The sequence below is a fragment of the Megascapheus bottae genome, chromosome 26, assembly GCF_031878675.1.
Source record: "Megascapheus bottae isolate mThoBot1 chromosome 26, mThoBot2.hap1, whole genome shotgun sequence".
NCBI lineage: Eukaryota > Metazoa > Chordata > Mammalia > Rodentia > Geomyidae > Megascapheus > Megascapheus bottae.
This window is the reverse complement of record NC_143534.1, coordinates 792,934-808,302: the sequence shown is the minus strand read 5'-3', so window position 1 is coordinate 808,302 and position 15,369 is coordinate 792,934. Positions and strand designations below refer to the sequence as shown.

The 15,369-nt window shown below is 56.0% G+C and overlaps 2 protein-coding genes across 3 annotated transcripts; one reads left to right on the top strand and one right to left on the bottom strand.

The window, feature by feature from the left end:
• Window positions 1-2,649: 2,649 nt before the first annotated feature.
• Window positions 2,650-10,948, bottom strand: Sprtn (SprT-like N-terminal domain). 2 transcript variants are annotated; one of them, XM_090318731.1, is made up of 5 exons: window positions 10,712-10,948; window positions 9,308-9,407; window positions 7,588-7,716; window positions 6,350-6,617; window positions 2,650-4,564 (listed from the first exon to the last, which is right to left on the bottom strand). In XM_090318731.1, the coding sequence occupies exons 1-5, from the start codon at window positions 10,930-10,932 to the stop codon at window positions 3,870-3,872; spliced, it is 1,413 nt and encodes a 470-aa protein (XP_090174857.1). In that variant the 5' UTR covers window positions 10,933-10,948; the 3' UTR covers window positions 2,650-3,869. The 2 variants fall into 2 exon arrangements, with proteins under 2 accessions (XP_090174857.1, XP_090174858.1); XM_090318732.1 differs by lacking the exon at window positions 10,712-10,948 and adding an exon at window positions 10,285-10,302.
• Window positions 10,949-11,391: 443 nt separating this feature from the next.
• Window positions 11,392-15,043, top strand: Exoc8 (exocyst complex component 8). Its single transcript, XM_090318730.1, has one exon. It carries the CDS (start codon window positions 11,542-11,544, stop codon window positions 13,732-13,734), a length of 2,193 nt encoding a protein of 730 aa, XP_090174856.1. The 5' UTR covers window positions 11,392-11,541; the 3' UTR covers window positions 13,735-15,043.
• The last annotated feature ends 326 nt before the right edge of the window (window positions 15,044-15,369 follow it).

The following is a 15,369-nucleotide window of genomic DNA, read 5'->3' as shown; positions in this document are numbered from 1 at the left end:
GACCGGAGTGTGTGGACAGGGCTCTCTTCTAGGACGTGTCAGCCAGCGCTGTCCTGTTTTCATGCTGTCCCACAGGATAGGCTGGCACTTCTCAGCATGTGCCTCATGGGCAGACTATGTCCCCGTCTCTAAGGCGGGCTGGGGGACTGCCTCAGTCACAGCTTCTGGGGAGGGGGGGCAGTGGGATTTTTAAGGTAAAAGAACACAAGGAATCACGGAATTGGTGATGATCATGGAGAAACAGAAAGATGCCCAAAGAACGCACAAACTTCTTACCTTTCCACTACAGAACTAAAAACAAACCAGACTAGAACAGACGCTCTGGAGAAACATTTCTCACCACGAAGAAAGCAATGGTGATACCAGCCCCCCCCCCGGCTGCCACCCTGTCAAGAGGGCAGGAAGTCTGGAAGTTCTGAGAAGAAAAGGAGAGAGGGTGGCATCTCCCAGAGGCTTGAACGTAGAGAAGAGCAAGGGTCCTACTGAAATAAAAGCCACAATCAGCAAACAACACCATGACACCAAACCACCACCTCTGGAGAATGTTGGACTGTGTTGGGGACCAACACGCACCCAACCACTCCTCCCCACCGCCCACCACCCACCCTGTGCTCCCCGCCCCGTGCCCCCCGCCCCGTGCCCCCTGCCCTTCCAGAGATCAGGTTCAAGACCTAGACAAGGGAGTCGGGTGAGCCAAGCGCTCAAGCTGCCCTTGGCAACAAGGTGAAGGCCTGTCTGGAGAAAGAAATAGCCGGCAATGATTTAGGAAGTAGAAGCAGGAACGTAAGGTCCTGTCTGGAGGTATGGCCCAACTGCGGAGTGGAGGCCTGGCGCGGGGAAGCGTGCCTGTCAGCCAGCTCTTCAAAAGGCACAGTAGGTAGACCGAATCTACACACAATCCAGAATCACGGGCCTGGAGGTATGGCCTGGCCAGCTCCAGGCTCTCATAGCACTCCCTCCCCGGAAAGAGATTTGACCCAAGGGACCCAGAGGACAGGAAATTAAGAAGCAATTATTAGGGGCTGGGAGTTTGGCCTAGTGGTTAAAGTGCTTGCCTAGCATGCACGAAGACCCGGGTTCGATTCCTCGGTACCACATACATAGAAAACAGCCAGAAGTGGTGCTGAGGCTCAAGTGGTAGAGCTCTAGCCTTGAGAAAGTCCAAAGACAGTGCTCAGGCCCTGAGCTCAAGCCCAGGACTGGTGGTGGTGGGGGAGGTGGGAAGGAAGATGGCTGGACCAGATGGCCAGCTCTGCTAACAAGTCAACTTTAAAAGGGGGGAAAGAAAAGAAGCCAGACGCTGGTAGCTCACACTTGTAATCCTAGCTACTCAGGAGGCTGAGATCTGAGGACTGACGTCCCTGAGTTCTTTTCACTGAAGTGTCCACAACTCTAGGTCTTGTTTTTGGCTGGTTAACTGGAGATTGGAATCTGGACTTTTCTGGCCCAGATAGTTTTAAACCTAGATCCTAAAATCTCAGGCTCCTGAGTGGCTGGGATTATAAGCACAGCTTGTAGGCTTTTTTTTTCTTATCATAAAGGTGATGTATAAGCCTGGCACAGTGGTTCACTCCTATAATCCTATCTACGCAGGAGGCTGAGATCTGACAGATGACACGGTTCAAAGCCAGCCCGGTTCATGATGCTCTTATCTCCTATTAGAAAATCACTAGAAAACCAGAAGTGGTCCCGTGGCTCAAGGGGTAGGGCGGTAGCCTTGAGCTGAAGAGCTCAGGGACAGCGCCCAGGTCCAGAGTTCAAGCCCCAGGACCAACAACAAGTAAAGGTGATGTACAAACCAGGCGCTGGCTGGCTCACATCTGTGTTCCTAATTACTCAGGAGGCTAAGATCTAAGGTTACAGTTCAAAGCCTGCCAAGGCAGAAAAGTCCCTATGAGACTCTTACCTGCAATTAACCACTTGAAACCCAGAAGTGGAGTTGTGGCTCAAGGGATGGAGCTCCAGCCTTGAGCTGAAGAGTTCGGGGCAGTGCCCAGGCTGAGTTCAAGCTCCACCACCCAAAAAGGTAATGTACCAAGGAGTTAGTTACAAAATCAAGTAAATTTCTTTTTGGATCATATGTCACTCCTTCCACACAGGTGGAGTACAGATTTAACCTTCTGAATCTTACCAGCTAACAGGTTCCCAAGAACCAGAACAGACAGGAGTTTTCTGCACCCCCGCATTCCCCTGCTCCTCTGCCCCGGCCCTTCCTCAGAAGGGCTGCTTCTCCAACCACTTGGCCTGCCCTATGGCACCGTGGTGTCTTCACGCCCCACAGGCGCACAATTGTAGGACAGGACCCATGCGGGGGAAGTACCCGCTCGACTGTGCTGTTGGCAGTCTTCCTTCTGGGGTTTGGCCCCCATATTTCATTCTAATTCCTCAGCTCGTCATGGCTCCAGTAGAACTTGCCAGCCTGCTTACAAGCCTGTATTTTCAAGCCAGCTAAGAATTCCTTAAAAGATTGCCCCTGGACACTGCCAGCTCAGTCAGCGTTCTGGGCAGTACTCACCGCCCAGGTCAAGCCAAGCCCCTCACCCGCAGCCACGCCCGCCCAGGCCTAGCCCCCCTCAGCCACTGCCGCCACCACCACCACCTCGTACCTCAATAGACTGTGAGGCACAGAGACACACTTCTTTAGGGCACTTTTGCTTAAAAAGTGTTTTATTGCAAATAACTTATTAAAAAGGTAAAATAGAATGGCATATATTCAACGAACACATTCCAATGGTCACTTCTTTTTAAGTACATGTTTTAAGAAACACCTAAACTTGCTTGCTGAACCCGATGTTTACTCTTCTGGGAGGAGAAGAGCAAACATGTGCCCCATTCCTGAGTACCTGCAGACACAAGAGGGGGTCTTCCTACAGCCCCCTGTAACCACTTGTTCACGGGAGTAAAATACCTGAGCAACGAACACGGCCGCAAAGGCACTGCTTTGGCTAAACCACAGTGGCCGGCTCCCACCGAGCCTGGGGACAGTGAGGGAGCTGGACTAATGGGACAGGGTGGCTACAAGACTTGGGGGAGGGCAAAGGGAACGCCAGCTTTGTGGAGGAAGTGACGCTCACCCAGGGCTCTCCTAAGGAGAAATTATCTTGCAGCAAAATTAAACAGAACTGAAGGCAGGCCAGAGGAGGATGCAGGGCGGGAGGAGCCTTTGGCCTGGTGGAGTGGTGTCCCTGGCAGCAGAGCCCAGCCTGGCTTCCCAAGGGCTGCTCCTCCCTGACTGAGAGCCAGCACTGGGTGGGTCACACGCCCTCAGGCACGAGAGCCCCAGGGTTGGCCACGCAGCCGCTGACTCTGAGCAATCACCGCCTAGTTCAGTTCAATGGAACTCGAGCAACTATTTTTAATAGCATGCTAAAATACCCTGACTTACTCTGCTACCTTCCTTCTGTTTTCACTCCCAATCTGCCTCCACCTTTCAGTAAAGATGGAACAGAGAATTGTTATTAAAATAACTTTATAAATTCTTTAAGATATAGAAAATTCTTTAAAAGTCTGCAGCCACCTTGTAGAAAGGTAGAAAATTGTATAACATATAGACAATCTAGTTCCTGTTATGCGTTTGAAGGAAAAGACTTGGAAAGCAGAAGGTGAGGACCCTAAACGACTGTGCAGCTGTGTGTCTGCAGGGTTGTCTCCTGTGCAGCTGCAGGCGACAGACTCACAGGACTAAATTTTATGCATAGCAATAAAACATCCCCTCAGGACTCATGACAGGACTGGAAAACCCTCGAGAGCAGAGAGGAAGAGAGGTAGTGGAACGGGCGAGGCGAGACTGAGCACACCCTGAGATGCCGCCACATGCTGGCCTGGGGTCTTACGTGTCATGGGGTCTCCTACATGCCGGACGAAAGCTGTCACAGAACCTTGGGCCACAGTGAGCCCCGGCCTGCCACGCACCCCCCCACTCTCCCTTCCAGGCACAGGTCTAAGTGCTCATTGATCTGCGCTTCCGCCACGTCCCCCTGACAGACAGGGCAGCTAACCACTGGGCCCTGGCCCCAGGAGGCCCCAGGGCTCCTACTCCCCTCTGGATCCCCAGGCCCACTTGGGCTGTGCTCCTTCTTGGTAAGAAAGTGGTCCAAAGCCGTTTTGACCTCCAGCCTGGGGCGTTTGTTTGTGAGCTGGGGGTCCCCACACTCACGGTCTTTTTGGGAGACAGCCACAGAGGCCGACACAATGGCTTTGGAGGGATTTCTGGGGGCTCGGGAAGCACTGATGGCCCCGTTCTTGAGTGAGGGCACACTCACGCTGCGCGAGGCCTTCTGGGGGAAGTAGCTGCTCAGGACGCTCTGGTGACTGGCGCTGGGAGGCAGGGAGGCCAGCGGAGGCGTTCTACTTGAGAAGTCACCGTGCTCCAATTCCACTCTGGCGCTGGGGCCAGGCCTTTGTGTGTCTGTCAGGCGATCTAGGCTTGAACAGCCCGAGACTTCCTCACCAGTGCTGCGTGAGGTCGTGGCGGTCCCCGATGCCAGTGGGGTGTGCGTCTCCCCGAGAACATATCCTTTCCCACTGAAGGGGACTAGCGGCGGGGCCATCTTCCTGGGCTCGCCTGTGGGGAAGCAGAGCATGGGCACACAGGAGGCAGGGGGCTTTCACGCTTACCGGCATCCACACACTCATTGGCAGGAGAAAGACAGTCTCTGGAAGTCAGAGCTTTGGTATTGAGGAAAAGAAGGATGAAAAAAACCATTTATATAAAGGCATCACACTCACACTAAGGAATAGAGAAGTGGCACTGTGGCTCAAGACTTGAGCTGAAGAGAGAAGGAACAATACCCAGGCCCAGAGTTCAAGTCCCAGCACCAAAAAAAAAAAGAAAGCCAGAAGTGGTGCTGTGGCTCAAGTGGTAGAGCTCCAGCCTTGAGAAAGCCCTGAGTTCAAGCAAGCCCCAGAACTGGCACAAATAACAGTGGCTCCCGTCTGTAGTCCTAGCTACTCAGGAGGCTGGGATTTGAGTATTACGGTTCACAGTTCAAAGCCATCCCACAACCAACAACAGCAAAGAAGAAAAGAACAGAGCTACCGGCCTCACTGCCCTTCCTCCCGCTGGGTGGGACTGGAGGCCTGGCTCCCCTAGTTCTCAGCCCCTACCACCCAGACTCCCAGATATGGGAGCCACAGCCTGGGCTTTACTCAGGAAGGAGCAACCAGCAAGACTGCCACTTATAAGGTAGACTTCTTTTTTTTTTTTTTTTTTTGGCCAGTCCTGGGCTTGAGCTCAGGGCCTGAGCACTGTCCTTGGGTTTTCTCAAGGCTAGAACTCTACCACTTGAGCCTCAGCACCACTTCCAGCTTTTTTCTATACCGAGGAATCGAACCCGGGTCTTCATGCATGCTAAGCAAGCACTTTAACCACTAGGCCAAACTCCCGGGCCAAGGTAGACTTCTTGTGTGTATGTGCTGGCACCCGAGGGAAGGAGCAACTACTGTGTGCGTGTGTGTGTGTGCGCGCGCGCGCGCGTGGGCGTGCCCGTGCGTGTCCTGGGGCGTTCTTGAACTGAGGATGCGGGTGCGGCCCCTGAACTTTGTTCACTCCTGACTCTTGAACCACTGCTCCACTGATGGTGTTTTAGTGGTTAACTGGAGATGCCAGTCTCTAGGACTTTTCCATTCAGGCTGGCTTCAAACCACTCCCCTCAGGTCTCAGCCTGAGTAGTCAGGATTACAGCAGTGAGCCACCAGCACCCAGCAGGAAAGACAGACCTCAAAGATGACACATGATCTAATACAAGTCACGTTCAATTGCACATACGTTCCAACACACACACACACACACACACCCCAGCAGACCTCTCGGGGACACAACCCAACTGAGGGGACAGTTCTTTGAATCGTGTGTACTTTCACAGTTCTTTGCCGCCTTCTTCTTCCTAGGATCTCAGTCAAGAGGGAAAAGGGAGAAGGGACTCTTTCTCACATACTGCCCGTGGAAAATGTTTCCTCTCAGACTTACTTCAACACAAAGCAAAGCAAATTGTTTCTACCACCACTTCATGGATAATGGGCTATTTCCGAGTCTACACCTGAAGCTCTCCCTCCTCCCTTCCTCCCCCTCCTTTCTTTCTGTCAATCCTGGGGCTTGAATTTGGGGCCTGGGCCCTGTTTCTGAGCTTCTTTTGCTCAAGGCAGGCACTCTACCACTTGAGGCACAGCACCACTTGTGTCTTTTTCTGTGTATGTGGACACAGAGGAATTGAACCCAGGGCTTCATGCATGCCAGGGAGCGCTCTATCGTTGAAGCCTTGTTTTCTACACCAGCCACACTCCTGCCTTCCTCAGCTGCTGCAATCTGGGCAGCTCTGCCCAAGGAAAGGGGGAGAGGGTGTGGGGCTACCTTTGTTCTCCACTGCAGAGCCGGGCTGCCGGTCTACCTTCCCCTTCCTTTTGCCTTTCCGTGAGTAGTTCTCTGGCTCCCTGATTTTGATGAAAGTGCCTCCGCAGGTCTTCCGGTGCTCCGCCCACCAGTAGTCGTGGCAGGAGGGTGCCCTGTTGGTGGAGCGCTTGACGTAGCCATGGTAGGGCGGCCGGTGCTGGCAGGGCCCGTCACAGCGCCACCAGTGTCTCCGGTACTCCTCCACCTCGTCGTGGAAACTGTGGTAGACCTGGGCCAGAGGGAAGACGTCAGCTTCTTGGTCACAGAAGACCCTACACCAGCAGCTACTTTCCTAACCAATCCATTTACCAGACTCCAGTCTCCAAAAATCACAGCAGCTGCTTGCTTAACCATTCCATTTACCAGAGATTTTTGAACAGCTCTATTTTGGAAAAATGAGCTACTCTGTTTAGTGTTCAAAAGCCAACATTAATGGAAAATAACAAAAGTTAGTTTATACTCCCTAACCTGTGCAAAGACATGGCACGCAGGACAAAACTGAACCATGAGGTAAGAATGTGCCATCTTTCAGAAACTAAATACTGTAAAATAAACAAATATCTAGGTTCAAAGTCAGGCCCCAGTGGTTCACACCTTTAGCTACTCAGGAAGCTAACATCTAAGAATTGCCGTTCAAAGCCAGCCAGGGCAGGTGAGTCACACTCTTATCTTGAATTAACTACCAAAAAGGCCAGAAGTGGAGTTGTGGCTCAAGTGGTAGAGTGCTAGCCTTGAGCAAAAGCAGCTCAGGGTAGGTGCCCTGGCCTTGAATTCAAGCCCCAAGACTGATCCCTTCAAAAGGAACAAAATTAAAAGAGCTAGGATGGGAACAAGCCTTAGCATCACCGTCTAACAGACGTCAAAGCACCCCTTGAGCCTCAGTCTCGCTCTCCAGGCTGGCTTTGAACCGAGATCCTCAGATCTCAGCCTTCTGAGTAGCTAGGATGACAGGCCTGAGTCACCACGGCTGGCTCCCTTCTCTCCTTAATTTCGGAAGGTCCCAAGACCGTTCATGTGCAGTGCTGCCAGGCAGAATGACACAGGCCTGGAAGTCTAGCACGATGGCCACTGAAGCACAAGGATCCCGAGTTGGAGGCCAGTAGAAACAACACAGAGAGCTTGAGGGCAGCCTGAGTGACACAGCAAGGTCCTGTCTCCAAGCCCCTGGTAGAAAGTGAGGTCTGTCTGTGGCTCTCTACCGTTATGTTGGCTCCAGTCAGGTCGTTGATGCGACGCATGTGTTTGCAAAACTCTGGACCGTGTCCTTCCCGGTCTTTATCGTTATCAGTGACAAACAAATAGGCGTGAATCATTTCATGCAAGAGGGTCTGAAACAGAGAACAACCTTATCAATTTGTCACGGTACTTCTGAAAATAAAATGTACATTCTTACTCTACTAGCTGCCTTAAGCTTCTATAAGAATTCAGTCAAGAGCTGGGAGTTTGGCTTAGTGGTAGAGTGCTTGGTAGAGTGCTTGCCTAGCATGCATAAAGACCGGGGTTCGATTCCTCAGTCCCACATACGTAGAAAACAGCCAGAAGTGGTGCTGAGGCTCAAGTGGTAGAGCTCTAGCCTTGAGAAAGTCCAAGGTCAGTGTTCAGGCCCTGAGCTCAAGCCCAGGACTGGCAAAAAAAAAAATACAGTCACAAAACTTTGCACAAAAAGCCACAAAACTTTGCTCCAAAAGCTCTGAGACTCTCAGGAAAAATCTCTGTTCCAAGATACCTACTAAGTACAATCCAAATCTAGAAAAGGTCAGTGAGCTCAGCCTCCTCACAATCTGAAAATTCTGACACTATAAAACAAAACACCCCACAAGTGAAAAAGAGCTGGATAATGGTGGCTTACAGCTGTACCCTAACTCCTCAGGAGGCTAAGATCTGAGGAGTCCAACCAATTCAACATCAGCCGGTGCTAGGAAGTCTGTGAAACTCCAATAAAGTGCCCCCCCCCCAAAAAAGAGGTGTCCTGGTCCCGAGTTTAAGCCCCAGGACCCATCTACACACAAAGTAAATGCTAACCGAAGAATAATAGCTGTGAATTCCCAATGTCAGCAGGAAAGTGACAGCCACGCCAGCATGAAAGTGGACACGTACCTGCATAGTCTCAACACTCAGGAGGCCAAGGCAGGTCCACCTGAGCCTAGGAGTCCAAGGCAAGGCCGGGTAACATGGAAATTAAGCAAATTATAAAGAGCCCGCTGGGGCAGCTCATGTCCTATTCTCAGCACTAGTCCAGTACTCAGGAAGCTGAGGCAGGAAGAGTTCAAGATCAACCCTGAGCTACACAAGCCCCGGGCAGAAGAAGAAAAAAAAAAGGGTGGGGGGGGGTGCACGGAGGAGGGATAACACATCTCCCCAAGCCAGGCACTGGTGGTTCACGCCTATAATCCTAGCTACTCAGGAGGCTGAGACCTGAGGATCACAGTTCAAAGCCAGGAAAGTCCACAAGACTCATCTCCAATAAACTACTCAGAAAAGGCCACAAGTGGGCTGTGGCTCAAGTGAAAGATGTCTAGCAGCAGCTCAGAGACAGCACCTGGGCCCTGAATTCAAGCCCAGGACCAGTGGGCATGCACACCATTTCCCTTTGTGATTGTGAAAACGTTGGCTTTAAAATGATCCACTATACTACTTTTTGTGTATGCTGGTCCTGGGGCTTGAACTCGGGGTCTGGGTGCTGTTTCTGAGCTTTTGCGTTCTACCATTTGAGCTATAACTTCACTTTAGGCCTTTTTGGTAGTTAAGTCTGTGAGATAAGTCTCACAAACTCCCTGTCCAGCCCCAGCAAGGAGGCAAGAGACTCAAGCACTCAAGGGACTGAGTTAGGAGGGTTAGGAACTCAAGATGAGAGTGGATGGTCTAGAAAAAGAACAAATAAAGCAAATTTCTGAACCGTCAGATTTATGCTAAGAATACCTCTACAAGATCCTTTCTTGGCCTCAGCTTTAAGAGGGGTTCACTGAGACGGATGGAACACATTCCACCTCTTCCTTCATAGAGACAGATTCCAGCACACCTGCAAAAGTTGCCACAACAACAGGGCATGTTTATCAAATACACACAAAAAAAACCCAGCACAGATTCTTACCCAGTGGAGAGCAGTTTCCAGGGAGAAAGCCTATCTGCACAGAGCTTCCTCCAACATGGCTGTTCTGAGCACAGACACTTAGCCAGTGTGCCCACACAAGGACCAACAAAGAGAATCCACTCCACCAGCCCCAAGCTACCATGACAGGTGGGTGGTGGCAAACCAGCCAGTCTGCACTAACACAGAGGCTGTGTGAGGTTTTCACGCTCAACAGTTTTCTGCTGGACCTTGTCTTGTGATGGTTTACAGGACACCTTAAACCTAGCTCCACACTGGTTTGGGAAAGGTTATTATTGCAAACTACATTAAGCTTAGTAGAGGAAAATTCCGGTTAGGACATCATAGGAAGGGGTGCGGTCCCTGGGTATAGCACACTCTTGTGGCAGGGTCAAGATGGCATGTCCCCAGGGCCCCTAGACCCCATCTCCAGGGGCAGGGGCAAGATGACACAACCCAGGGCCCTAGACCCCATTTCCAGGGTGGGGTCAAGATGGCCCATCCCAGGGCCCCAGACCCCATCTCTAGAGCAGGGGTCAAGATGGCATGTCCCAGGGCCCCTAGACTCCGTCTCTAGGGCAGGGGTCAAGATGGCCCGCCCCAGGTCCCTAGACCCCGTCTCCAGGGCGTGGTCAAGATGGCACGTCCCAGGACCCCAGACCCCATCTCCAGGGCGGGGTCAAGATGGCACGTCCCAGGGCCCCAGACCCCGTCTCCAGAGCGGGGTCAAGATGGCACGTCCCAGGACCCCAGACCCCGTCTCCAGGGGTCAAGATGGCCCGTCCCAGGACCCCCTGCCCGGCAGGACCTGGGGAGGGGAGTCGGGGCGGGCGGGCGGCGCGGGCTCACGGGGCTCACGGGCTCTCGGGCTCACGGGCTGTCGGGGCTCTCGGGCTCACGGGGCTCTCGGGGCTCTCGGGGCTCACGGGGCTCTCGGGCTCACGGGGCTCGCGGGCTCACGGGGCTCCGGGGCTCACGGGGCTCACGGGCTCACGGGCTCACGGGGCTCACGGGCTCACGGGGCTCTCGGGGCTCACGGGGCTCTGGGGCTCACGGGCTCCCGGGGCTCTGGGGCTCACGGGGCTGTCGGGGCTCACGGGGCTCGCGGGGCTCGCGGGCTCACGGGGCTCACGGGGCTCGCGGGGCTCGCGGGCTCACGGGGCTCGCGGGCTCACGGGGCTCTGGGGCTCACGGGGCTCACGGGCTCACGGGCTCACGGGCTCCCGGGCACTCACAGGGTCATGCGCGCGCTCCACTTCACCTCCACCGCCTCCAGCTGGCCCCAGAAGAAACGGTCGTTGAACTGCACGAACAGCGCCTGCAGGTCCGGGGTGGGGTCCACCAGCTCCCAGGACGCGTCCACCAGCGACGGCGGCTCCCGCGCCGCCTCGCGCCGCGCGGCCCGCGCGTCCCACTCCCGCTGCAGCCGCAGCGCCAGCCCCAGCTCCTCCTCCATCGCGCCGCCGCCGGCGTCCTCCGCGGCTCCCGGACGACGCGCCGCGGGCTCGCGCGCGCGGGTCTCGCGAGAGCTCGGGGCTCGGCCGCCGCGCGCGCGCGTGCGCGGGGACGCGCGCCAGGTCCGAGCTCCGGAATCGAGACGCGGAGCCGGCACTCTGCCGCCCCCGCGGACGCAGGCCGGGGAATCCGGGTCTCCAGCCGGGCAAGCTTCCGGAGAGCGGCCGGTCGCCTCCGCAGCCTGGCGCCCCACGTCGCCCTCGAACACGGCCCAGGGTCCCGCCGGTCTTGGACTTCCGCAGCGGTGCTTCCGCGTCCACGCCCGAGGACGCTGCAAACTTCTGCGCAGGCGCGCGGTGAGGCGCAGGCGCAGTGACGCGCTCGCGCCCCCGCGCAGGCGCAGGGCGGGTCGATCGGCCCAGGCGCACGCGCGCTGGGAGGCGCTCGGGCCCGGGGCAGGCGTAGCGGCGCTCGGGCGCGGCCCGGCGTCGTCGTCGTCGTCGTCGTCGTCGTCGTCCCGCGCGCGCCCCTCGCCCAGCGCGAGCGGAGCCCGACAGCGGCAAGCGACAGCGAGTCCCCCCGCGCGACCGGCGCGGAGCGGGCGGCGGCCATGTCGGACAGCGGGGCGAGCCGCCTGCGGCGGCAGCTGGAGTCGGGCGGCTTCGAGGCGCGGCTGTACGTGAAGCAGCTGTCGCAGCAGTCGGACGGCGACCGCGACCTGCAGGAGCACCGGCAGCGCGTGCAGGCGCTGGCCGAGGAGACGGCGCAGAACCTGAAGCGCAACGTCTACCAGAACTACCGGCAGTTCATCGAGACGGCGCGCGAGATCTCCTACCTGGAGAGCGAGATGTACCAGCTGAGCCACCTGCTGACGGAGCAGAAGAGCCGGCTGGAGAGCATCCCGCTGGCGCTGCTGCCCGCCGCGGCGGCGGGGGCCCCGGGGAGCCCGGCCGGCGAGGACGCGGCCGCCGCCGCCGCCGCCCCCGGCCCCGGCCCCGGCCCGGGCCCCGGCCCCGGCCCGCGCGCCCGCGCCCCGCCCGGCCCCGCCGCCCCGGCCGACGACGGCCCGCGCCGCACGCTCACCACGCTGCTGGAGAAGGTGGAGGGCTGCCGCGCGCTGCTGGAGGCGCCGGGCCAGCGCCTGGTGTACAACGGGGACCTGGTGGAGTACGAGGCCGACCAGATGGCGCAGCTGCAGCGCGTGCACGGCTTCCTGATGGACGACTGCCTGCTGGTGGCCACCTGGCTGCCGCAGCGGCGCGGCGCCTACCGCTACGACGCGCTGTACCCGCTGGACGGGCTGGCCGTGGTCAACGTCAAGGACAACCCGCCCATGAAGGACATGTTCAAGCTGCTCATGTTCCCCGAGAGCCGCATCTTCCAGGCGGAGAACGCCAAGGTCAAGCGCGAGTGGCTGGAGGTGCTGGAGGAGACCAAGAGGGCGCTGGGCGAGAAGCGGCGGCGCGAGCAGGAGCTGGCGGCCGCCCCGCGCGCCCCGCCGCCGCCCGCGCCCGCGCCCGCGCCCGCCCGCGGCGGCGGCAACCCCTTCGAGGAGGAGGGCGAGGGCCGGCCACCGCCGCCGGCCCCCGCGGACCCGCCCGCCGAGCCGCGCGTGGACCTCGCCCTCGAGTGGATCCAGGAGCTGCCCGAAGACCTGGACGTGTGCATCGCCCAGCGGGACTTCGAGGGCGCCGTGGACCTGCTGGACAAGCTGAGCCGCTACCTGGAGGACAAGCCGAGCCCGGCCCCCGTGCAGGAGCTGCGCGCCCGCGTGGACGAGCGCGTGCGGCAGCTCACCGACGTGCTGGTGTTCGAGCTGTCCCCGGACCGCTCGCTGCGCGGCGGCCCCCGCGCCACCCGCCGGGCCGTGTCCCAGCTGATCCGCCTCGGCCAGGGTACCAAGGCCTGCGAGCTGTTCCTCCGGAACCGGGCCGCGGCCGTGCACACGGCCATCCGCCAGCTCCGCATCGAGGGCGCCACGCTGCTCTACATCCACAAGCTGTGCCACGTCTTCTTCACCAGCCTGCTGGAGACCGCGCGCGAGTTCGAGACGGACTTCGCGGGCACCGACAGCGGCTGCTACTCGGCCTTCGTGGTGTGGGCCCGGTCGGCCCTGGGCGTGTTCGTGGACGCGTTCAGCAAGCAGGTGTTCGACAGCAAGGAGAGCCTGTCGACGGCCGCCGAGTGCGTGAAGGTGGCCAAGGAGCACTGCCAGCGGCTGGGAGACATCGGGCTGGACCTCACCTTCGTCGTCCACGCGCTGCTGGTCAAGGACATCCAGGGGGCCCTGCGCAGCTACAAGGAGGTCATCATCGAGGCCACCAAGCACCGCAACTCGGAGGAGATGTGGCGGCGCATGAACCTGATGACGCCCGAGGCCCTGAGCAAGCTGCGCGAGGAGATGCGCAGCTGCGGGGTGGGCGACCTGGCGCCGTACACGGGGGACGACTGCTGGGTGGACCTCAGCTACACCGTGGTGGCCTTCACCAAGCAGACCCTGGGCTTCCTGGAGGAGGCGCTCAGGCTGTACTTCCCGGAGCTGCACATGGTGCTGCTGGAGAGCCTGGTGGAGGTCATCCTGGTGGCCGTGCAGCACGTGGACTACAGCCTGCGCTGCGAGCAGGACCCCGAGAAGAAGGCCTTCATCCGGCAGAACGCCTCCTTCCTCCACGAGACCGTGCTCCCCGTGGTGGAGAGGCGGTTCGAGGAAGGCGTCGGGAAGCCGGCCAAGCAGCTGCGGGAGCTGAGGGACAGCTCGAGGCTGGTGCGGGTCAACCCGGAGAGCACCACCTCGGTGGTGTGATGGTGTGAGCCCGGCCCCGGCCCCGCCTTTTCCTCCCCCCCCCTCCTCCTCCTCCTCCTCCTCCACACTGGCTACATCCGTGCATTCCTTACAGCCTCCCACCGCTGCTAACAAAGTGAAAATGCCTACGTAGAAGGGGTAGAAAACATGCTGATGTAAGCCCAAGATATTAGAACCATTACAAACTATAACAAAAATGTTACAAGTATTAAAACATCCCATACTTTTAAGTTAGGCTACTTCTTAAAAAAAGTGTTTTTTTGTTATTTATGAAGGTGATGTGCAGAGGAGTTATAGTTACATAACTCAAGTCAAGAGGACATTTCTGGCTGGGACTGTGGTCTAGTGGTAGAGTGCTCACCTGGCATTCAGGAAGCCCTGGGTTCAATTCCTCAGTATCACATATACAGTAAAAGCCAGAAGTGGGGCTGTGGCTCAAGTGAGAGTGTTAGCCTTGAGAAAACCAAAGGACAGTGCCCAGCCCCTGAGTTCAAGCCCCCAGACTGGCAAAAGAAGGAAAAAAAAAAAAAAAGTACATTTCTTTTTGGACAGTGTCAAGCCTTACCTTGTTCTCAGTATTAAAGAAGTATGGTATTTCAGATTATCCTTCAAGTTAAAATACACTTTTTTGCAGTATATGTTATACAGCACAGAGAAATAATACTTGTAAAACTCAAAGCCTAAGTAGGAAGTTTCCAACTTTTGCAGAATAGGTTTCTTAGCAGGTAGAGTGCTGTATATATAACACATCTTCACATTTCCCATCCTTAAACATTAAACAGTTTGGAGAAAATGATTATAGAACCAATTTTAGTCAAAAGAATTCCTTTTGAAACTGGTTAGTGTATGGGTTTAGAGTACTCTTAACATTTCCCACATAACAGGACAGGCTCATTATTTTCAGATGTTAATTACCAATGTCATAAGACTTAAAATTGACAGCATTTACATGAAAAGAGTAAGGACTTTGATAGATCTTTTCTGACTTGTTTCTGGACAATCTGAATTTGCAGCTGGAGTGTTTGTCCTGTGAAGTAGAAACAGTAGCAAAAACAGGCCAGACTGTGGAACCTGGAAGCAGCCAGTGGCTTCATGCTCCCACCCCTTCAGCATGGCTCACAGGGGTGTTCAGTCTTGAGGCAAATGGAAAAAAATGTTTGCAACAAAATATTTAGATTTGAGTGCCTGGGAGGGTTGGAAGTTAGAAAAAAAAATTGGATCCAAAGAATGACTGGAAAGGCTCTTCATGACAGCATTTAAAAAAAAAACTTTAATATTCAAACTATAAAACATTCATTTGGAATTTTTTTCACTGTGAGAGCTGGGTGTGGTGGCTCACACCTGTAATCCTAGCTACTCAGGAGGCTGAGATCTGAGGATCAAGGTTCAAGGTCAGCTGGGGCACTGAAGAACCTGAGACTCATCTCCAATTAACCTCTAGAAAATGGGAAGTGAGGCTTGGCTCAAGGGTAGGGCGGTAACCGTGAGCAGAAGAGCTCACGGATAGCACCCAGGCAGATTCTTGCTCATGGCTAGCACTCTACTATTTGAGCCACTCCTCCAGGCTAGCATTTTGCCCGTCTATTGAAGATGGAGGCTTGCTGTGTCAGTTGACTTCAAACCGCAATCCTCCAG